This window comes from Natrix helvetica (genome assembly GCF_964273705.1).
Source record: "Natrix helvetica genome assembly, chromosome: 15".
Classification (NCBI taxonomy): Eukaryota; Metazoa; Chordata; class Lepidosauria; order Squamata; family Natricidae; genus Natrix; species Natrix helvetica.
Genome location: NC_138565.1, coordinates 6,292,114 through 6,316,025, shown reverse-complemented (window position 1 = coordinate 6,316,025; position 23,912 = coordinate 6,292,114). Strand labels below are relative to the sequence as shown.

Genomic DNA, 23,912 nt, shown 5'->3' with positions numbered 1-23,912 from the left:
CAGGGTGCCTGACTAAGCAGGCCTTTAGTCTCAGCTGGCACAATCTCTCTTTAAAAAAAAAAAAAGAAATAAAATGCACACACAGGGCTACGGTACTTTAAAAGCTCTGCTTCCTTTTGAAATCAAAGTTCAAACTGCATTAATTGTACCTTGAATTGTTATTAATCCTCATTCGATTTCCAGAAGGTAAACCGAATTCAGTGTATTATAAAATCCTGCTTTCAAAACTGGCTGAGCGATGGTTGGTGGATGAAGGAGGATGAAGGTGTGGTGGATGAAGGAGGATGAAGATGTGGTGCCCCACCAGTGGCAGCAGATTCGGACAGTGAGGAGGGTTGGGGAGGAACCTGGGCCAGTCCTGGAATCTGGGGAAGACTCTGATGAGGGCTCTGTGTCGGAGGCAGAAAGGGGGCCAGGGCCGTATGACAGTTATCAGCTGCCTTCAGAGTCAGACAGCAGTGAGGCAGAGGAGCAGCTGGAGCCTGTTCCCAGTGTGCGCATGCGCAGAGCTGCCAGAAGAAAAGAACAGCGGAGAAATCAGGGTTGACTTGGGAGTAAAGCCACAGGTGGACGGTGAATGGCCCCTCCCATAGGGAATAAAAGAGGAGCGAAAGGGGAGGGGGCTTTTGCAGGAAACAATTCGTTCGGTGGTTAGATTCGTTTCAGGAGTGTGAAGATCTGTCCGTGAATCTCAGAGACTCTGTGCCCAGGCTTTCCTTGCACAGCATCTCAATTGGCAAATATTTACATGGCAGCTTTCCAAGGCAGATAAGGTCTGTGGTCATAAATACTCCTTTGAAAGACTCTTTGCCAGGCCTTGGCTGAGTGTGAAGGAGAGGGATTCACACTCGTTTAATAAAAGGGATTTTGTCGGGACCTGGACTCTGCCTCCTGCTTTTTGGGGAAGCGGAGCTCAGAACAGGTGGAGTTTTCCTGACTTCATTACAGTGAACAAATATCTTCATCGCTCTAGGATTTCTGTTCCTGATCCTGGCGTGACAGTCGTTCAAAATTTGATCTAAGTAATCCTGTTTTTCTTTCTCTCCCTCAAGTTCTCCTCATCTGGTTCAAGTCCGCGAGAGGATTCGGATTAACGGTCAGCCCATCAGCCAAGAGCTTTTTAGCAAATACTTCTGGCAGGTGTATAACCGTTTGGAAGAGACCAAGGTACGTTTGGTGATCACCTGGCGAGGAAGCAAACATGCAGAGGTGGTCGGGATGAGATAGCGGGATTGGGAGGAAGAAACGGGAGGGACAAGGAAGAGACAAGCATAATGGAGAGAAAGGGTCCCGTCCCCGGTCCAATTTTTCCAATGTTTTCCTGAGCTTTCTGTCTTGGTGGATAAAATAATATCACCCTCTCCATCCCCCAGATCTAGCTTAGAAATTAGGAGAAGCTCAACTCTTTGTAAATCTTTGAGGTGAGCACATTCCAGAAATCAAAAGAAGTTCATTTAGACTGAGCCTAGCTTTTTGATAGCGACCAACGGAAGGTGGGTTAGAGGCAGTGATGAAATTCAATTTTTTTTTACTACCGGTTCTGCGGGTGTGGCTTGGTGGGCATTGCAGGGGAAGGACGCTGCAAAATCCCCCTTCCCTCCCCACTACAGGGGAAGGACGCTGCAAAATCTCCATTCCCTCCCCACTCCAGGGGAAGGACGCTGCAAAATCCCCCTTCCCTCCCCACTCCAGGGGAAGGATGCTGCAAAATCTCCCTTCCCTCCCCACTCCAGGGGAAGGATGCTGCAAAATCCCCATTCCCTCCCCACTCCAGGGGAAGGACACTGCAAAATCTCCATTCCCTCCCCACTCCAGGGGAAGGACATTGCAAAATCTCCATTCCCTCCCCACTCCAGGGGAAGGATATTGCAAAATCCCCATTCCCTCCCCACTCCAGGGGAAGGACGCTGCAAAATCCCCATTCCCTCCCCACTCCAGGGGAAGGACGCTGCAAAATCTCCATTCCCTCCCCACTCCAGGGGAAGGACGCTGCAAAATCCCCCTTCCCTCCCCACCCAGGGGAAGGACGCTGCAAAATCCCCCTTCCCTCCCCACTCCAGGGGAAGGACGCTGCAAAATCCCCCTTCCCTCCCCACTCCAGGGGAAGGACGCTGCAAAATCCCCCTTCCCTCCCCACTCCAGGGGAAGGACGCTGCAAAATCTCCATTCCCTCCCCACTCCAGGGGAAGGACGCTGCAAAATCCCCCTTCCCTCCCCACTCCAGGGGAAGGACGCTGCAAAATCCCCCTTCCCTCCCCACTCCAGGGGAAGGACGCTGCAAAATCCCCCTTCCCTCCCCACTCCAGGGGAAGGATACTGCAAAATCCCCCTTCCATCCCCACTCTGGAGCCAGGCAGAAGTGGTATTTGTCAGTTCTCTGAACTACTCAAAATTTCTGCTACCGGTTCTCCAGAACCTGCTGGATTTCACCCCTGGTTTGAGGTCTTGATAGTCCATTGCTCCAATTCCGATCCTCCTAATCCTTTTCAGGACTCCCATCATGCTTCCATGCCTGCCTACTTCCGCTTCCTTACGATCATGGCTTTCCACGTCTTCCTGCAGGAGAAGGTACGTTTGGACTCCCAAAGTCCCTTTTATTAAAATTGGGAAAGATGGATGTGTTTGGGGTAAGGTGTCGTCGTGATTGTTGAGATGTTGACGATTGCAGAGTCCAACATCTGGAGATTCTTAAAAGAACCCACCCTGAACACCCTCAAATGGAGTTGAACTCAAACCTGATGCTTCCACGTCATTCTCTTGATAGAGAAGCACTTTGGACCATCCCTTTAGATGTCAACCCTACAAAATCTCACTTGTGGCTCTCTCTGAACTGGTCGCTCTGACCCAGGCTTCCCTAGAAAGCACGAAGCAGAGCCTTGGTCCCAACAAAACCCCTTTTTATTTACACGACGGTGAATTCCTTTCATTCACAGTCAGCCAGGCTTTAGCAAACAGTCTTTCCGAGGAATATTTATCCACACGAACCTTATCTCGGTGCAATGACAGATAGCTAGTTTCCAAACACAGCAAACTTGGCACAAAATCTCTTATAACCACAAACAGAAATTTCCACTCTTGACACGAACGAACGAACGAACGAACGGATTGTTTCCTGCAAAAGCCCCCTCCCCTTTCGCTCCTCTTTTGTTTCCTATGGGAGGGGCCAATCACCTCCAAGGTGTGGCTTTACTCCCAAGTCGACCCTGCTTTCTTAGTTGTCTTCTGGCAGCTCTGCGCATGCGCACACTGGGAACAGGCTCCAGCTGTTCCTCTGCCTCACTGCTGCCTAGCTCCCTCTCTGCCTCCGACGTAGAGCCCTCGTCTGAGCTTTCCTCAGCCCCCAGGACCGGCCCATGTTCCTCCCCAACCTCCTCACTCTCCGCCAGTTCTCCACAACACTGATCCTAGTTGGGTTTCAATAAATTAGCTCGTTCTTGAAGACCAAAATATGACAGTGCAGTTCCCATATCCTCAGCCAGCAAAGGTTGGAGACCCCTGTCCTCAACGCCAACCGTGGAACAATCACCTAAAATATGACAGGGTGCAATTTCCATATCCTCATCCAGGGAAGTAACCCATCCGTAGGTGGTTGCTAATCTAGAGGACCCAAACTCTTGGCCAACGAGACCATGATCTATTTTGTATCTTCTTCCCAGGTTGACTTGGCGGTTATAGAAGTTGGCATCGGGGGGGCCTACGATTGTACAAACATTGTCAGGTACGGAGGTCGGACGTCTGGGGGGGGGACTTCATCGCTAGCCCTCAAAAGGGGCGGGTTTCCCTCTCTACTCAGAAGCGGTTTGGTGCTTGGTGGGACATCGATTCTTCTCTGCAAGGCTTTCTAGGACCATGTCAAGAATCTCACTTCCCCTCCTCGGAGAGTGAAAGTATTAGTAGTAAGGCCACACCTGGAATACCGCGTCCAATTTTGGTCACCACATCACAGAAAAAGGGTGTCGAGACCCTAGAAAGAGTGCAGAGAAGAGCAACTAAGATGATTACGGTCCTGGGGACCAAAACATATGAAGAACGGTTGCAGGAATTGTCTAGAGAAAAGAAGGAGTAGTTGGGACATGATAGCGGTATTTCACCATTTGAGGAGCTACCAGAAAGAAGAGGGAGGTCAAAGCACCAGAGGGCAGGACAAGAAACAATGGATGGAAACTAATCAAGGAGAGAAGCAACCTGGAATTAAGGAGTCACTTCCTAGCAGTGAGGCCAATTAACCAGTGGAACAGCTTGCCACCAGATGTGGTGGATGCTTCATCACTGGAGGTTTTATAAGAAGACACTGGTCTGAAATGGGCTAGGGCCCCCTGCTTGAGTAGGGGGTTGGACTAGAAGACCTCCAAGGTCCCTTCCAGCTCTAATTTAGTTTAGCTTAATTTACTTTATTATTGCACATCGTACAAGGAATTAAATGCCGTCTTCAGCGTACAGGATAACTATAAAAATAAAAACACAAACACACATCCTTCACATTCTACTTAAATAAAATTGAAAACCCCTGATATCGCTTTAATATTGCACTATACCGTAGAATTCAATACAGCTACTGCCCTGGGATAGAAGCTGTTTTTCAGCCTATTTGTCCTTGTCTTTATTGTCCTGTACCGTCTGCCAGATGGTAATAGTTCAAAATAAAAAAGGATGCCCAGGATGAGATGGATCTTTAAGGATGTTTTAAACTTTCTTAAGGCAGTGGGAGCTATAAAGCTCTTCCCAAGAGGGGGAGAGGGCAACCCATGATCCTCTGGGCAATGACGTTGACCCTCTGGAGTGCATCCTACCTGCCCCTGGGCAATTGGCAAACCAGACACAGGGGCAGTAAGTTAAAATACTCTCTACGGTGCAGCGGTAGAAGGTCACCAGGAGTTTTCCATCCAGTTGTTGTTTCCCGAGAAGTCTCAGGTCGTATCATCTCTGCTGGTCCCTTTTGACCTGATTGATTCTGATTGATTGAGTGAGTCTTCTTCATCTCCTTTTTTTTTTTTTTTTGGCCTTCGTTGTAGGAAGCCAATAGTGTGCGGGGTCTCCTCCTTGGGCATTGATCACACCAGCATCTTGGGAGACACCATCGAGAAGATAGCTTGGCAGAAAGGCGGCATTTTCAAGGTAAGATCCTTGGTGGGGGCGGGGGCGGGGGGGGATCTTCATCCCTCTGCCTTCATGTTATTAAGATGGGCTTGAGCAGCCTCCAGACAAGAAACTTGGAGACCTCTTGGCTCTCCGATGACTCTAGAAAATCCTTCTAAATCGAATAAGCAGTTTGGACCCTGGCTTAATTTCTTCAAAAGATCCAGAAGCTTTCTCTACATCATTTGCATGTTTTGTGCTCATGGACTATAAATGATAAATAATATACACGTAGTCCTTGGAGTGGCCTAGAGGGGGAGCTCTCGCCTCACCATCAGGAGGCTGTGAGTTCGATCCTAGGTAGAGGCAGATATTTTTCTCTCTGGGCTCCATGAGAATTTATCGGCTGAACAAAACTCCTCATTGGCAACAAGAAAGTCATCCGGCCAGGAAACGCTCTACTAGCTCCATTCAGTTGCTCCGACTCCACCCCACAAGGGATTATGGGGTCGTTAAAAGAGGATGATGATGATATAAGTAGTCCTTTAGTTACTACAGTTCATTGAGTGACTGTTTGAAGTTACAACAGCACTGAAAAAAAGTGCCTTATGGCCATTTTTCACACTTATGGCCGTCACAGCATCTCCATGGTCCATGTGATCTGATCGCAATTCAGACGGTCGGCAACTGAACTTGTATTTATGACGGTCCCTTTTTGTGACCAAAAGGGGAAGCCAGATTCACTTAACAACTGTGTGACTAACTTTTAACAACTGCAATGTTTCCCTTAACAACTTCAGGTCGTTAAAGGGGGCAAAATTCACTGAAAAGCCTCGCTTAGCGGCATCAATTGTAGGCCCCATCGCAGCCGTAAGTCGAGGCTGCCTGTAAAATAGAACATAAGTAGAACAAGATCCTTAATATTTGGTATTGCTGCACAGCCTGGGATGAAAAAAACAAAATTTATGGCTGGAGTTTGCATTGGGTGGATATATGGATGTGCAGAAACACGCATAATAAATAATCAGTTTCTTTAGCTTACCGTTTCACATAATTAGAAAGATGTGACTGCAATTTTCAATTTGTCTTTCTGGAGGAAGCAATTTGAAGGCACCTAATTACATTAAAGAGGGTGGCTCAGTGGCTGAGCTTGTCGATTAGAAAGGTCGGCAGTTCGGCGGTTCGAATCCCTAGCGCCGCATAACGGAGTGAGCTCCCGTGACTTGTCCCAGCTTCTGCCAACCTAGCAGTTCTAAAGCACGTCAAAAATACGAGTAGAAAAATAGGAACCACCTTTGGTGGGAAGGGAACAGCGTTCCATGTGCCTTCGGCGTTGAGTCATGCCGGCCACATGACCACAGAGACGTCTTCGGACAGAAGTGGCTCAGCGGCTTTGAAACGGAGATGAGCACCGCCCCCTAGAGTCGGGAACGACTAGCACATATGTGCGTGGGGAACCTTTACCTTTAATTACATTAAGTGCCCTTTTAAAGTTTGTACTGTAAGAAAAATGCTACGGTGCACTGTAAAAAAAAAAGAAGCTAATATTTTATCCATTTGCTTACACAATGTCAAAACCACCTCCATCAAAAAGTATTTGGGCCTCCCACAGACAATAAGATACTCAAAGAGTCCGGTTTGTCCTCGGTGTGTCTTCTGAACCGCCTTCTAGGGCAGCCCCACGGGGAGCGTATTGCAGTAGTCCAATCACCAGGTGATCAGGAGTCCTCTTACCTGTTCCGGGAGCAGAAATCTTCCTTTTCGGCCTCGTAAAGCACTTCTCTAAATGTCCTGCTCTGCTTTTCAGCCCGGTGTGCCAGCATACACAGTACCACAACCGGAGAGGCCGTTAGAAGTCTTGAAACAGAGAGCTGAAGAATGCCAGGTAAGGTTACCTTGTACCTATCGATGTTGTTATATGTTGGGGCCTTGCCAGGAGATCTGGTAGCAGATTCGGATAGTAAGGAGGTTGGGGAGGAACCTGGGCCAGTCCTGGAGTCTGGGGAAGGCTCGGATGAGGGATCTGTGTCGGAAGCAGAGAGAGGGCCAGAGCCGTCTGACAGTTACCAGCTGCCTTTGGAATCAGACATCAGTGAGGCAGAAGAACAGCTGCAGCCTGTTCCCAGTGTGCGCCTGTGCAGAGCTGCCAGGAGAAGGGAACAGCTAGGGAACAAGCGCCCACTCGGGAGTAAAGCCACAGGTGGACGGAGAATGTCCCCTCCCATAGGGAATAAAAGAGGAGCAAAAGGGGAGTGGAGTTTGCAGGAGACCATGAGTTCAATTTATTCGGGTGAAGATCTGTTCCTGACTTCTTGCCAAGGAATTGCTGCTACAGCGTGGAGTTTTTTTTTTTTTTTGTAATAAAGTTTTTTTTTTCATTTTCATACAAATGACCACATGTATATTGAAACATATTTTGTATTATTAAATATTTATGTCAGATCGTCTTACCATCAACCCCCCAAAACAATTATTGACTCTTCTGCTCTCCATACACCATATTTGTACCCTCACTTTCTTCTCCCTCTCTCCTCCTTCTCCCTACCTCTTTTCTTCCCTCTGTCATCCTTCTCTTCTCTACTTCTCCTTCTTCTCTCCTCTTTCCACTCCTTCTTTCTCTCCTCCTCTTCCTCCCCCCTCATCTGCCCTCTCTCCTAACCCCTCTCTTCTTTCCCCTTACCTCCTTCCTCTCTTCCACACTCTTCCATCTCATTTCCATGCTGTCTTTCAGCCTCTGAGCGGGCTCCATTTTATGTTGGCGGTATTTTATCATTTCATTTCAATAAACACCTTTAATTTTAACTTATATCCTAGCCTGGGCTTCTTCTATGGAGCGAAACCATTCTTGGGTCCCTCTTTCTCTTCCGCAGTGCCCGCTTTTTCTCTGCCCTGACCTGGATGCCTTCGAAGACGACGGCAAGCTCCTTCAACTAGGCTTAGCCGGTGACCATCAACGGTCCAACGCAGCTTTAGCCCTTCAGCTGTCCCGTTCGTGGCTGGGCCGTTGTGGGTATCTGGGTAAGGAAAGACACCTGCACACACAGCTTGTTCTTGGCAAGGGGTCCTCCTGCCAACCCTTCCCGATCACCATCCCGGTTTCTCAAAGTTGGGCTGGAGATGGGGAGAGAAAGCTGACACCCCATGGAGGGAAAATATCCATAGACAGAGTCAGGCAGAAAGGAGATCCCTGGTTTATTTAGATTTATAGTTGCCTTTTTCAGATACCGGTGAGCGGAAGGACTCGTGGCAAATCTCTGAAGCTCCATCAAAGAGGGTTCCCAGCTTGGCTCCTGCTTTTAAGCTGGACCAGCCCATGGTACAAGGTATGGGGCCTCCTTCTCATGATTTATTCTTCTCCTTCTCTACCTTAACTTTCTTCTTATCTGTCTTCTCCTTCTTATCTCTCTTTCTTGTTATATATTTCCTTCTCCTCTTCCTCCTCTACCTTATGCTTCTTATTATCTGTCTCTTCCTCCTCCTCCTCATCTCTCTTCTCTTTCTTGCTATATATTTCCTCCTTATCATCTATCTTCTTATCTACCTTACGTTTTTTATCATTTGTCTTCTCATCTATCTTCTCTTTCTTGTTATATATTTCCTCCTCCTCCTCACTATTATCCACCTCCTTCTCCTTCACCTCCTCCTCACTATTATCTACCTTCTCCTCCTCCTCCTCCTCCTCCCCCTATTATCTACCTTCTCCTCTTCCTCCCCCTATTATCTTACTTCTCCTCTTCCTCCTCCTTCTCACTATTATCTACCTTCTCTTCCTCCTCCTCCTCACGATTATCTACCTTCTTCTCCTCCTCCTCCTCACTACTATCTTCCTTCTCCTCTTCCTCCTCCTCCTCACGATTATCTACCTTCTCATCCTCCTCTCTATTATCTACCTTCTCCTCTCCCCATTCCTCCCTCCACCCCAAAGCTGCCCCCTGACCTATTCCTCCTGACCTATTTCCTGCCCCTCCCTCCCTCCCACCCTCCCCATCCTTTTATCAATTCATCAATTCAGCCCAGGCAGAAGGACCGTTTCCTGGTGAAACAAAGCAACAGTGTTGAGTCTTCTTTTGGCTCGGCCCCACCAAGGACATCCGTTGAGGGATGCAGAGCGGCATGGGGGAGTAGGAACGGAAAGACTCAAATTATGCGGCTTAAAATCATGGGGGAGAGACGTGACGGCCTGGTCTTTCCCAAACTTTTAATGAAGTGGTTTTTAATAGCTTGTTCAAAGCTGTATCATCAAGGGTTTGGGTGAGCTTAAAATATGAATAGAATAGAATAGAATAGAATAGAATAGAATAGAATACAATACAATACAATACAATACAATACAATAATACAATACAATACAATACAATAATACAATACAATGCAATAATACAATACAATACAATAATACAATACAATACAATAATACAATAGAGTACAATAATACAATAGAATACAATAATACAATACAATAATACAATTCAATAATACAATAGAATACAATAATACAATACAATAATACAATAGAATACAATAATACAATACAATAATACAATAGAATGCAATAATACAATAGAATGCAATAATACAATAGAATACAATAATACAACACAATACAACAATACAATACAATAAAAATTGGAATACAAATTGGAATGGATTGGAATAGAATAGAATAAAATAGAATAGAATAATAATAGAATAGAATAGAAAATTAGAATAGAATAGAAATCGGAATACAAATTGGAATGGAATAGAATAGAAATTGGTACCAATAACAATTATTAGAATGTATATCTAAGAATGAATTTGAAAGGAAACATTAAAAAAAAACGTTTTAGAAAAAAACAATGAAAGAACCACCATTCATAGCTTAGCGTGATGTCGTTTAACCACCCACAGCTTTGCAGGAGACAACCACAACACAAAGGACTTTCAATATTTATTTCAAAGCCAAAGAAAGCTCTTTTTTAAAAAACAAACAAACCAGATTTTGGCCCCCATCTCTTATCGGATTCCCTCCAGAATCACGAGGACTAGAAACTTAGCTCCTGATCGGGAAGCTTGCAAAGTTCTCCGCGGAGTTTTTTTTGTTTTTGTTTTTGCTTTGCTTCCCCCAGGCCTGCAAGCAGCCTTGTGGCTCGGACGCAATCAGATCCTTCACCACGGTTCGGTGACGTGGTATATCGACGGGGCCCATACGACCAGCAGCATGCAGGCCTGCGTCCGTTGGTTTCGCCAAGCCGCCCTGAATGAGGACAAACCTACAGAGTAAGCAGTGTGTGTGTGCATGCATAACCTCTGTTCTGAAGCTGGTTGAAGGAGGGAAGAGAGACGGGAATCCTCAGCTACGGAAATAACTTTGCAAAACGGATCCTAGTTGGTTGCATTTCTGGGCTGCAGTTTTGCATTGCAGCAGGACTTTTTCACGGTGAAGGAGGAGGGAAGGTAGGAAAGAGGGAGTTAAGGAAGGAGAGGAAGGGAGGAAAAGAAGGAAGGAAAAAAGGGAGGGAAGGAAGGAAAGAAAGGGAGTTAAGGAAGGAAAAGGGGTGGAAGAAAAGAGGGAAGGAAGGAAAAAAGGGAGTTAAGGAAGGAAAAGGGGTGGAAGAAAAGAGGGAGGGAAGGAAGGAGAGGGAGGGAGGGAAAGAGTGAAGGAAGGAAGGAAAAAAGAGGGAGGGAAGGAAAGAAAGGGAGGGAAGGAAGGAAGGAAAGGGAGTTAAGGAAGGAAAAAGGGGTGGAACGAAAAAGAGAAGGAAGAAGAGGGAGGGAAAGTGTTAAGGAAGAAATTGGGAAAGGAAGGAAAGAGTTAAGGAAGGAAGGAAAGGGGGAAGGAATGAAGGAGTTAAGGAAGGGGGAAGGAAGGAAAGAGGGCGTTAAGGAAGGAAAAAGTGGTGGAAGAAAAGAGGGAAGGAAGGAGAGGGAGGGAGGGAAAGAGAAAGGAAGAAGAAAAAAGAAGGAAGGAAAGAAAGGGAGTTGAAGGAAAAAGAAGGGAAGGAAAGAGAGGGAGGGAGGGAAGGAAAGAGTTAAGGAAGAAGTTGGGAAAGGAAGGAAAGCGGGAAGGGGTAAGGAAGGAGGAGGGAAGGAAAGAAAGAAAGGAGGGAGGGAGAAGGAATTAAGGAGGGAAGGAAGGAGTTAAGGAAGGAATAAAAGATGAGACAGAGGGAAGGAAGGAAAGAGCAAGGGAAGGAATGAGGGAGGGAAGAAAGGAGAGGGAGGGAAGGAGGAAAGGAAGTGAGGGAGGGAGGGAAGGAAAGTTGGGAAAGGAAGGAAGTAGTTAAGGAAGAAATAAGAAAGGAAGAAATGCAGAGAAGGGCTGATAAAATAACCATTTCTTTCCCTGCATTTTACAGCGGCTCCGAAGTCCGAGTGCTGCTATTCAACGTAACGGGGGATCGGGATACGGCGGCTTTGCTGAAACTTTTGCTGGTGAGCGGATTTTTCTCTTCCCTTTTCCCTCCAAGCTTACACGTTGATTCCTTAAAGATGGATCACCAGACGGCACAACCACGCTAAACCTGTTTTCCTCCTCTTCGCCGTTTCTCCTTTTGCAGCCCTGCCATTTCGACTACGCCGTTTTCTGCCCCAACTACACGGAGGTGTCGACGGTGGGAAACGCAGGTGGGTGTTGAGGAGGGGTCTCTCTGTGTCATATAATATATGCGGGTAGATGCCTGGTTTCGGATTTATTTACCGTATTTTTCGGAGTAGAAGACGCACCCAGGTTTTGAAGAGGCAATTTTTTTTTAAAAAAAAGTTTTTGCACTCTGCAAACCTCCCCAAAAAGAGCCGTTTTTCGCAAAAACAGGCCCTCCCCTCCCCCAAAAAGGACATGCATAGCCTTTAGGAGGCTTGTAGAGTGCTCCGGGGAGGGGGGCAAAATTGAGCAAAAAAAAAAAAGCCTGTCAGGACCGAATGGGCCCTCAGTCTATGGTACAGGTGTCAAATTCGATTTCATTGAGGGCCGAGCTCCGTTTTCAGCTGCGACGGCATCCTGCAATCCTCTGCCAGCGAAAAAGAAGCACGAGAGGGCCGTACGCAGCCCTCCCGAACTCCATTTTCACTGGCAGAGTTATCGCGGGCCAGTCCTTTGCTATTTCCAGGGTGGCCCGCAGGCCAGATCTAAACATCCTGCGTGCTGGATGCGGTCCCCGGGCCGTGAGTTTGACACCCCTGGTCTATGGCCTTCCTGACGTTATTTGCAAAATCCTCAGGCTGGGAGAAGTGAGGAGGGGGCCTCGTTCTGACTTCTCGTCTTCCCCGTTTCCCCCCCACCCCACCCCCGAATCTTCTGCAGATCAGCAGAATTTCAACGTCACCTTGGAGAACGTCCTGACCCGCTGCCTCCAGAACCAGAACCACTGGAACCGGCTGATGGAGGCCAGGTTGACGCAGGACCCTTGGTTCCCTGTCTTGCCCGAGGTGGGGGGCTGGCTGAAGCAACCTCTGCTTCACAGCCCCCCGATCTTCGCTGCCTCCTCCGCCCGCCCACTCAATTCCAACTCCTTGGTTTTCCCGTGCATCTCGCATGCTTTGCAATGGATCAGCCAAGGCCGGGATCCAAATTTGTCGGCACTGGTACCCCAGGGACTCCACCTGCACCCCGTGGCCAGCAGTGGGGCCGTTCTGCTCAAGGAAGCCGTGGCCATCCGTGTCCTCGTGACGGGCAGTCTTCACCTGGTCGGGGGCGTCTTGAAGCTGCTGGATCCTAACCTTTCTCAGTAGGTCCGTGGGACGCCATCTTCTGCCAACGCGGATAGGACGGCAGAGACTTTGACGTCTCGCTCCTATTTGTGGCTTGGCACCACGGGGCATGTCCAGCCACGCCATTCCTGGGAGATCCGGGTTGAATCCTCGACCGAAGTGAGCGGAACTCCAGACAACTGTGGTTGGCGGCCATCTGCATGATGGTTGAACGTTGATGGTTGAACCACTTGAGGTCCGGCTGCTCCCCAAGCTTGGAGACATGGTCCTTCTTGTCATAACCAAGTGGGGACCTCCTTTTTTGGGGTCAACCATCTCCTCCAGCCTCGAGCAATGGACAGGGTGCGTCCACACCTGATCTTCCTCAGCACAATCGAGGCACGATACAAGCCACCACGCCTCCGAGACTCCCACGTGCCTTCTCAACTCACTCATTCGCCACGTCCCATCGACGTTCCTCTCCGTTTTCCATCCCCGTCTTTATCACTCGCTGCCTTGATCCATTGGGCTACCTTTTGGGGGGGACGCTGCTACTCACTTGTCGCAAACGGTCCCCTCTTTGAGCTCCCCATCTCTACTTCTGGACCTCCTTTTGGGGGGGTGGACATCCAAAGGGACCAGTCATACGGGGTACGATGCTTCTGCATGCTTGATGCCCGCCACAGTCTGCAGTCCAGAAGAGCAGGCTTAGCCGGACCTACAGTAGGGCATAGATAGGCTTTGAGGTTGGGCTGACTCCCCCTTGAGATCTAAGTGCCTTTTTTGGGGGGGTGGGGAGAAATAATCACTGTGTTCTTTCAATGAGCTGCCAAGGCTCTCTTTGATATCTCAATAACTTTGGGTAGGGGTCGGCAACCTTAAACACTCAAAGAGCCGCAAAAGTTCTAACCAGAAGCCCCCCGTTCAATTCTGGAGCCGACAGAAATCCAGTTCCCCTATCATAGAGTCTCCTCCTAGCGCAGCGTCCTTTTTCCTCTGCTGACCGGAAGTCCAGTTCCCCACCCACCCACCCACCATAGAGTCTCCTCCTAGCGCAGCGTCCTTTTTCCTCTGCTGACCGGAAGTCCAGTTCCCCACCCACCCACCCACCATAGAGTCTCCTCCTAGCACAGTGTCCTTTTTCCTCTGCTGACCGGAAGTCCGGTTCCCCACCCACCCACCCACCATAGAGTCTCCTCCTAGCACAGTGTCCTTTTTCCTCTGCTGACCGGAAGTCCGGTTCCCCACCCACCCACCCACCATAGAGTCTCCTCCTAGCACAGTGTCCTTTTTCCTCTGCTGACCGGAAGTCCGGTTCCCCACCCACCCACCCACTATAGAGTCTCCTCCTAGCACAGTGTCCTTTTTCCTCTGCTGACCGGAAGTCCGGTTCCCCACCCACCCACCCACCATAGAGTCTCCTCCTAGCACAGTGTCCTTTTTCCTCTGCTGACCGGAAGTCCGGTTCCCCACCCACCCACCCACCATAGAGTCTCCTCCTAGCACAGTGTCCTTTTTCCTCTGCTGACCGGAAGTCCGGTTCCCCACCCACCCACCCACCATAGAGTCTCCTCCTAGCACAGTGTCCTTTTTCCTCTGCTGACCGGAAGTCCGGTTCCCCACCCACCCACCCACTATAGAGTCTCCTCCTAGCACAGTGTCCTTTTTCCTCTGCTGACTGAAGTCCGGTTCCCCACCCACCACCCACCACCATAGAGTCTCCTCCTAGCACAGTGTCCTTTTTCCTCTGCTGACCGGAAGTCCGGTTTCCCCCCACCATAGAGTCTACTCCTAGCGTGGCGTCCTTTTTTCCTCTACCTGTCCTAACTGAAAGCCCTATCAACTGTGGAGCCGATCGGCGACAGGGAGCCGCAGCAGAGGGATGGAAGAGCCCACATGCAGCTCCAGAGCCACAACCCCCCCCCCCGGCGCTTCCTGGAATTGGACTCCACCATTGTGTCCACATCCATTCTTATTCAAATGTGGGGCGGTCAGATTACGCCTGCCACGCTCCTTCCCTCTAGGCGGGGTAGGCCGTGGCTGATGGGCGGCGTAGTTCCCCAAACTCCAGCTTCTTTAACCCAGTGGGGAATTTGGCCTGCAAGAGGAATGAGGAGGTTTGAAGCAGGGGCTGCGGGTGTGCAAACTCGGTCAAAACGTACCAGGTTGGCAGCCTTGCCTGGATGGGAAACCCCCCCCCTTAATTTTAGGGAACTTTGAGTGTTCTTCAGAGGCTTCCGTGCTGAAGCAACCTTTTCCTGTCTTCTTTCTGCAAATCCGTTGGGTTGGGAACTCTTTAAGTGCTAGAGGGCTTCATTTTTTAAATCCCTTGTGGGCAGTGAGAGTCATGAAGGGAGGGAGAACAGTAAAGCTAGCTTAGCTTCTCTTTGCAATCCCTTCGCTAGCTTTCCTTTCCTGACCCACTCCCTCCCTCACCTTTTCTTTCCCCCTTCTCTCTCTCTCTTTCCTTTCCTTTCCTGACCCACTCACTCACTCACCCTTTCTTTCCCCCTTCTCACTCTCTCTCTCTCTCCCTTCCTTTCCTAACTCACTCACCCTCTCTCTCTCTTTCCCTCCCTCCCTTCTCTCTCCCTTCCTTTCCTTACTCAGTCACTCCCCCCTCTCTCTCTTTCCCTCCCTCCCTTCTCTCTCTTTCCCTTCCTTTCCTAACTCACTCACTCACTCACCCTCTTTCCCTCCCTCCCTTCTCTCTCTTTCCCTTCCTTTCCTAACTCACCCACTCACCCTCTCTCTCTTTTCTCCTCCCTCCTTTCTCCCTTCCCTTCCTTTCCTCGCTCACTCACCCTCTCTCTCTCTTTTTCTCCCTCCCCTCACTTTCTTTCTCTTCCTTTCCTAACTCACTCACCCCTCTCTCTTTCCCTCCCTCCCTTCTCTCTCCCTCTCTTTCCCTTCCTTTTCTAACTCACTCTCACTCACCCCCTCTTTCCCTCCCTTCTCTCTCTCTCTCTCTCTCTTTCTTTCATTTTCCATTCTTGCAAGGAACCTGCCCTTGTTCCTTTGTATTTCTCTTTAGGACTTTGCTTCAAATCTAGTGAATTCTCCTCCCCCCCCCCTCCAAAAGAAGGATGCTAAACTTGGATGAAATCCTCTTTTTAAGCAACTGCCTGCCTTTCCAAATTGCATAAAGGTGGGGATTAAATTCCCCCCCAGCCCCTTGGCCTCCCCCTTCTAGGGTGGTTTCAAATTTATTTTCCAGGATTTCAAGATATGCAAACCAGCCTCGTGTCTAAGCAGGCGATAGCTGCGCTGAACATTCTCCAAACATCTTGCAAACGGAGCATGCCAACTCTCTGTTTTAACTCCCTCTGGAATTTGCAAGCCGTTTAACTGGAAACTTGTCTTGCACTGATGCAATTCTGGGTTGGTTTCCCCCCCCCCCCCCAGGGTGGGTGGGGTGATCTTGTGACTTTCTCAGCACACTGAACAGATGGGGACTTATTTTAAAAATTAATAATTTTCCTGCTTCCCTAATGTCCGAGGGTCGTCTCCTTCCTGCTCCCCCCCCCCCAGCCAAGCAGCAGGAAGCGTAGATCATGCTGAATTTATAAAAGTAATTTATCGAAGAAAGTGGTGGCTTTGTTTTACGTTGTTTACAATTTTTTTAAGTCTTAATTTGTTCTCCTTTGAGTGTTCTTTGTAAAAAAAAAACTGACTTAAGCATAAATTTTGGAATAATGGGGAGAAGAGGGGGGGGGGGGGAACTGACAAAGACTCAAGCGAATAAAATGCTCCGAATGAATAAATTGAACCTGACAAACTGGAATTCTGGGCTCATCTGTTAATACGTGTTTCATGCTTTAACGGAAAATTGACCCGTCGAGCTGCTTCTTCTGACGTGCATTTTTAAAAGCGTCCAACAGGGGGCGAACAAAAAGGCTGCTGGCTGCAAAATTCGCATCTGTCAATCAAACCCAGGCAAGTTTCCCTGCTTTCCAGCATCTGTATTGGCAGCTGGAGCAGCTCCTGAGGTTGATCGGAAATAGGCATCTGGCAGGACGTTGGCAGACGTGACTCAGTTTCCCCTGTGAGCCCACCCCCACCCCCAGTTTAATGGCTTCTGGGATCCTGTTTTAGCCCCTCCGAGGAGTTTGAAATAACAAAACAACCAGAACTGACAAATGGTGAGTAAGGCGCGGTATTATTTCCCTGTATACAGTTTACAAAATATATTCTATGTAGAGTTATTTATATACGTACAATTATACGTCTTTGAGAACAGAGGTGGCCCGGAGTCCTTTTACAACGAGGAGGAATGCTAAAACCTCTTAGCTCTTTTTCACACAAACGGGCTGAAGTAAGTACAATTTGGATTAATTCTTGGGTGGGCCAATGCTGTGTAATCCCAACTAACTGGGGTGCAGAAGTGCCAAAATTACAGGGATGTGATTTGCCATTATCTTTCGGGGGGAGGGGGCTGGAAGATGTGAGTTAAGTTAACTCTTTTGACTTAAAAGCATAACGGAGTTGGAAGGGACCTTGGAGGCCTTCTAGTCTAGCCCTCTGCTCTACTCTGGCTTCTTCTATAACTTGAAAAGTTGCGGCGATCTTAAAACGGATAAAAGTGGGTATTTTTCAGGTGGCCACTCGTTCCCACGATGCCCAGCGCGTTCGGTCTTGACCGTTGATGGGAATTGGAGTTGGGGGCAATTGGGAGCATCCCGCTGGAAGGCCAAATCCGACAGGGGAAGGAAATTCCTGGTGTTATCTACATCTGATGGGCCCACGGAAGACCTCTGCAGCTGATGGCCCAAAATCCTGGCCCACCACCTGACCATCAAAGTTGGACTTTGAGAGCTGGAGAAAAGACCCACGAGAAGGTAACTCTTTTCAATCTTACGGGGATTCCTGATTCAGACAATACTTTTGTCTCCAGGGTTATTAGTGTTGTGGTCTGCCAGCAGAGCTGGCAGCAGACTTGGACAGTGAGGAGGTTGGGGAGGAACCTGGGCCAGTCCTGGAGTCTGGGGAAGGCTCGGATGAGGGCTCTGTGTCGGAGGCAGAGAGGGGGCCAGAGCCGTCTGACAGTTATCAGCTGCCTTCGGAGTCAGAGATCAGTGGGGCAGAAGAACAGCTGGAGCCTGTTCCCAGTGTGAGTTGCCAGACGAAAGGAACAGCTAAAGAACAGGGGTCGATTTGGGAGTAAGGCCACAGGTGGACGATGAATGGCCCCTCCCAGAGGAAATAGGAGCGAAAGGGGAGTGGAGTTTGCAGGAGACAATTAATTCGTTTAATTGGTTCGCGACTCTCCGAGACTCCTTGCCACGTTTTGCAGAGATCGGCCTGGCCGCTCTCCAAGCCAGATAAGGTCTGTGACTGTAAATCCTCCCTTGAAAGACTTTGCTGGAGGTGAATGAGCAGAATTCACAGCAAATTAATAAAAGGGTTTTTTTTTGTCGGGGCAAGGAATTTGCTCTCGGGAAGCCTCGGTTCAGAACAATTAGCCAGGGGACAAAATAAACCTCCCCAAACCTAGTTCAACCTGGTTTCTTTTGGAAGCGAGCTTAGTTGCCGCTCTGATTTAACAAACTAGCAAAAGTCCATTAGCGTCTCCCACTCGCCACCTGATGCCTAACACAAGAAGATTCTAATCCAACAGTCCAACCTTGAAGGCCTCGGCCACCAGTAGAGACATTTATGGGGGTCCAATTGCTAGTCCCAGATTAAGAGGGTGGAACCCCTGCGCCCCTCAACCCGTCCCAGTAGTTTCCGAGAAGTAGCTTTTGAAGTGGCTGGCTGGAAACACCCAACTTTGCGATGTAGGAAGAGGAAGGAACTGAAGTCCGCTGTCTTGGAGCTGAACCTTCCTCTTCCTCGCCAATCTTGGAACTCAACTGCTTTGCCGTCCTGATGCTTTCCCTCCGAGAAGTCCCTGCGGCTTCCCCGTTTTCAGGGCGCTATGCCATGCTGCTGGTGGAACAGGGGGTGCTTTGGGTGCTCCCCAAGCTGTGGTTGGTGCTGCTGCTCTCCGACGCAGGCGGGTTCGCCGAGGCCGGCTGGGTTTTGGTGATGGGACCTGGAATGGGTTAGAAGTCACACCAAAAAAATAATAATGAGCGGGCTGTTAGGAGAAGGACCAGGTGGGGAGAATTGTAGCATCTGTCATGCTGCCTCCTTCAATAACCAAGAAAGAAATCTCCCCGCTCCATTGTTTGTGGAATTAAAGATACTTTTACTGGTCATGAAAAGATAGCAGCAAAAGGAAAGCAAGATCTGAGCCAAAAAGGCGCAAACAAGTACATATCAAATGTTTACCCAGCACCTTCCTCCCCAATCACCCCAACCCAATGGCCAATCTGCAACTCCCAAAGGCGTCATGTGGGGTGCATCTTCGAAACCCTCATTCAGTTGGTATGCAGAGACGGTTGACCTTGACCAAGTCCAAACACCGGCCATCAGCATGCGCAGAAGATGGTGAGAACCAAACTCCCTTCTGACAACTCCTCCTGCACCATACGTTTCCCATCCCAAGTACCTCAAGACCACTCCCTCCCTGTTTCTATGGCAGCCGATAGCAAGCAAGCGAAGTAGAGTCTGACAACATCCTTGGTGCTCTCTGAGTTGAGTTGTTGGTTAGCAGATACGTCACGACCCATCTAGATAGCATCAAGAAGGCCTGGTCAAAAGAAGGACTGGGGGGGTGGGTGACATGGTAGCACTCGGTAGTCAGTGGGAAACTGCATGGATCTGTTAAGGGTTCCAATATCTAAAGGGCTGCTGCAAAAAAGAAGGGGTCATCCTATTCTCTATAGCACCAGAAGAAGACAGGATGAGAAGCAAAGGATGGAAACTAATGAAGGAGAGACGCAACCTGGAATCAAGGAGAAATTTCCTAACAGCGAGTCCAGGGAAGATGGCTACTCTAAGCCTCCGGCTCTACATGGTCATCTTATATTATACAGGTACAATATAGGTGGTACCTCGCTCAGTAGTAGTAAGTGGGACAGGGATCTTGGAGTCCTAGTGGACAACCGTTTAAATAGGAGCCAGCCGTGTGCAGCAGCTGCCAAAAAAGCCAACACAGTTCTAGGCTGCATCAACAGAGGGATGGAATCAAGATCACGTGAAGGGTTAATACCACTTTATAAAGCCTTGGTAAGGCCACCCTTGGAATACGGCATTCAGTTCTGGTCACCACGATGTAAAAGAGATATGGAGACTCTAGAAAGAGTGCAGAGAAGAGCAACGAAGAGGATGAGGGGACTGGAGACTAAAACATATGAAGAACGGTTGCAGGAACTGGGTATGTCTAGTTTAATAGAAAGAAGGACTAGGGGAGACATGATATCAGTCTTCCAATATCTCAGGGGCTGCCCCAAAAAAGAGGGAGTCAAGCTATTCTCCAAAGCACCTGAGGGCAGGACAAGAAGCAACAGATGGAAACTAACCAAGGGGAGAAGCAACTTAGAACTAAGGAGGAATTTCCCGACAGGAGAACAATTAATCAGTGGAACAACTTGGCCTCCAGAATCCATCAATGAAGGATTTAAAAAAGAGATTGGACAACCATTTTTCTGCTATGGTACAGGGTCTTCTGCTCGAGCAGAGGGCTGGACTAGAAGACCTCCAAGGTCCCTTCCAACTCTCTTGTTCTGATGATGTTCTCTAGTTGGGTAATGAAACACTTTGCAAGCCAAGAACTCAACTCAAAAATCACCAGGGATCTCACAGTTCTACCCCCAGCTACAGATACGGTCTTCTACTGGGGAAATTTTCCCATGCTGGGCCCAACTGGGAGCTGACAAGGAGACACAAGACACATGGCGGTCTGTTGGCTTTCCAAAATCCCAACGGGGTTGACCGAATGCTTTCCCACTGCCTTCTCCAGCAAGGGTGAATGTTGCCAGACCCTCACAAGGAGCAGATAAAAGATTCGGCAATGGCAGCTCCTCCTTTTTTCCACAGATGATTATGGAAAATATGCAGGTCGGGCTGCCAAGAGGAACCGGATGTCTCCTGTTGGGAATTGGAGGGACCGAGAGGGAGGGGAAGACGGGGGGATAAAGATAAGGTGGGGAGGCGTATGGAAAAAATGGCAAATTCCATCCTTTGCATCTCCAGATAAGGCCAGGAAAAGATGGCTGTTCTAAGCCTCCAGCTCTACTTGGTCATCTTATATGATACAGGTACAGTCTAGGTGGTACCTTGCTCAATAGTAGTAACTATGAGAGAGATCTTGGAGTCCTAGTGGACAGCCATTTAAATAGGAGCCAGCCGTGTGCAGCAGCTGCCAAAAAAGCCAACACAGTTCTAGGCTGCATCAGCAGAGGGATAGAATCAAGATCACGTGAAGTGTTAATGCCACTTTATAAGGCTTTGGGAAGGTCACACTTGGAATACAGCATCCAGTTTTGGTCTCCACGATGTAGAAAAGATGTGGAGACTGTAGAAAGAGTGCAGAGAAGAGCAACAAAGAGGATTAGGGGACTGGAGACTAAAACCTAGGAAGAACAGTTGCAGGAACTGGGTAGGTCTAGTTTAATGAAAAGAAGGACCAGGGGAGACATGATAGCAGTCTTCCAATATCTCAGGGGTTGCCACAAAAAAGTGGGAGTCAAGCTATTATTTAAAGCACCTGAGAGTAGAACAAGAAGCAATGGGTGGAAACTAGTCAAGGAGAGAAGCAACTTAAAAATAGGAGAAACTTCCTGACAGTGAGAATAATTAATCGGTAGAACAACTTGCCTCCAGAAGTTGTGAATTCTCCAACACTGGACGTTTTTAAGAAGATGTTGGACAACCACTTATCTGAAGTGGTGGAGGGTTTCTTGCCTGAGCAGGGAGTTGGACTAGAAGACCTCCAAGGTCCCTTCCAACTCTGTTATTCTATCTTGAGTTAAACTGATGGCCGAAGAGCTTGAGATGTTCATGAGGACTAGCGACCACAAAGCAGAAATCAGTTTCTGGTGCCCGCAAACACCCTCCCCTTGGGTTGTCAAGCTCTGACTGCAGCATTCCCCTTCTAAAGGGGGCTGATGTGGATGGGTGCCATTCCCCCAACCCCCTCTCCATCACGCAAACAAGCGTTCTTTGGAAGCCACACAACTTACGGGTGTGCGAATAAATGTACCACAACGCTCCAGTGAGCAGGACTCCGATCAAAAAAGCGCCAAAGGCGATTCCCAGCACGGTGCTAATCCTCAAGCCTTCATCTACAAGAGAAGGAATTAAAAAGATTAGATTAGATTATCTTTATCTTTATTTTTAAATATGTTTTTTTTAAATATATATATTTTTCTTTCATAAACATAAAACAACTCAATATTTATATGAACAGCATGTCCAAGTTATATTTTGTTTTTTGAATGACAAAAAGACAATAAACATATTGGTAGTCACAATCTGTGGGACGCAGTGGCTCAGGGGCTAAGATGCTGAGCTTGTCGATCAGAAAGTTCGGCAGTTCGAATCCCGAACGCCGCATAACGGAGTGAGCTCCCGTTCCTTGTCTCAGCTTCTAGCAGGTCGAAAGCACGTCAAAAATGCAAGTAGAAAAATAGGAGCCACCTTTGGTGGGAAGCGAACAACGTTTTGTGTGGCTTCGGTGTTGAGTCATGCCGGCCACATGACCACGGAGACGTCTTCAGACAGCGCTGGGTCTTCGGCTTTGAAACGGAGAGGAGCAGTGCCCCCTAGAGTCAGGAACGACTAGCACAGATGTGCGAGGGGAATCTTGACCTTTATCTGTCTTAACAACCACCTCGCTTAGCAACGCTGGGTCACCATTGTCATAAATTCTTCGCTTAGCAATGGAACTTGCTGTGGTCGTAAGTCGAGGACACTACCTGTCCAGCTCTTGCTCTCTAAGTCTGCTGTTTTCCCTAAGCGACACCTTCCTTAAAACCAGCCACGTCTCCTGATTCCTGTGCCAAAACAAGGACACCGAACATGTGAAGGGACTTCATCCGACGTGCGCAATGTGCTCGGCCGGGGCCCTCTGGGGCCGAGTTCGTGTCAAGAGTTTTTCCTCATTTTATTGTTTTGCTGTCCGGCGGGAGCAGCACAGGAGCGAGACAGGAAAGAGGACCTCAGAAGGACGGAAAACATCCATATTGGAAAGGCTACTCAATCGGCAGGAAGGAATTGCAAGGAAGCCCCTTCCCTCCTTGCCTCCCCCATTCTCGTGTCCCTACAACCGCCAAGCCCCAAATGTTTAGTCAGCAGGAATAATGATGGAGGATTTCATTCTTGGGGAGGGGGGCTCATCCCTCTTGAAGTGGCTCTGTTTTATTTTGGCAAATCTGCCCCTTCATCCTACACATTTCCAGCGAGAAATCTTGTGCGTCTACACAACTCTGCAGGGAAAACAGCCACCGCAACACAAGGAAGAAAGAAGAATATATATATATATATATTCTTGAAATTTAGCACGTATTTTTCTCTTGGCTTTTAGGTGCTAGCTAAGAAAGGATTTTTTTCAAAATGACCGTCAGATCATTAGTATTTCTTGTACAGTAATTTACACGCTCTGATGCTAAGGAGTTCTCCCCCTCCCCACCTGAAAAGAACTCTGTTCCAACTGCCAGTTGCCTCACATTCCGTTTACCTCAGTTCAAACTGGCAGATGCTCCACTCCTTCACTCAGGAGCGGTCTGGGGCTCCTTACGGTACTAAACGTCGGTACCTCACCAAAATGTCTACGCCTTCCACCTGTGGAATTGCTTCTGGACTCAAGGCACCGGGAGCAATATTTCTTTATGTGTTTCAAACCACTGAGGCAACGGATTGAACCGGATTTCTCCTGCATTGCCCTATCATATAGTTTCATTGCAAAGCATGGGTATCTAGCTAGTATATCTATATTTATATCTATCTATCTATCTATCTATCTATCTATCTATCTATCTATCTATCTATCATCTATATCTATATCTATATAATCCATCTTTCTCTGCCAGGTTGTGACGGACGACAACTCAAACTATAAAAGACACATGTTCTGCTTTCAGAACAAAGGAACACCATCTGCATCCACCTTCCTTCACCAAACCCTTACCGAATTGCCAGACAATTGTCTTATTAGCTGGGGGTGCGTTTGAAAATGAAACTCTGCTTGGCTTTATCCTAATTTTATGCCCTTTTTTTCCTCCAGATTCTGCTTGATTTTTTGGGAATTTGGCCTCCTAGACTCAAAGCTCTATTGAATTGTC

At 48.3% G+C, this 23,912-nt stretch overlaps 2 protein-coding genes across 2 annotated transcripts in view; one reads left to right on the top strand and one right to left on the bottom strand.

The window, feature by feature from the left end:
• The window catches only part of FPGS (folylpolyglutamate synthase), a 30,288-nt gene extending 13,760 nt beyond the window's left edge, over positions 1-16,528 (top strand). The window contains exons 5-16 of the mRNA XM_081967160.1: positions 1,053-1,167; positions 2,491-2,568; positions 3,657-3,718; positions 5,013-5,115; positions 6,884-6,961; positions 7,947-8,094; positions 8,298-8,399; positions 10,185-10,335; positions 11,415-11,490; positions 11,616-11,682; positions 12,359-13,753; positions 14,506-16,528. Coding sequence (XP_081823286.1) covers positions 1,053-1,167; positions 2,491-2,568; positions 3,657-3,718; positions 5,013-5,115; positions 6,884-6,961; positions 7,947-8,094; positions 8,298-8,399; positions 10,185-10,335; positions 11,415-11,490; positions 11,616-11,682; positions 12,359-12,786 — 1,408 coding nt within the window. The 3' untranslated portion in view covers positions 12,787-13,753; positions 14,506-16,528. The remainder of the gene's footprint in view (positions 1-1,052; positions 1,168-2,490; positions 2,569-3,656; positions 3,719-5,012; positions 5,116-6,883; positions 6,962-7,946; positions 8,095-8,297; positions 8,400-10,184; positions 10,336-11,414; positions 11,491-11,615; positions 11,683-12,358; positions 13,754-14,505) is intronic.
• Positions 16,529-16,877: 349 nt separating this feature from the next.
• ENG (endoglin) overlaps positions 16,878-23,912 on the bottom strand; it is a 40,343-nt gene continuing 33,308 nt past the window's right edge. Inside the window, exons 14-15 of the mRNA XM_081967152.1 lie at positions 21,813-21,914; positions 16,878-18,778 (exon numbers count right to left, since the gene is read on the bottom strand). Coding sequence (XP_081823278.1) covers positions 18,660-18,778; positions 21,813-21,914 — 221 coding nt within the window. The 3' untranslated portion in view covers positions 16,878-18,659. The remainder of the gene's footprint in view (positions 18,779-21,812; positions 21,915-23,912) is intronic.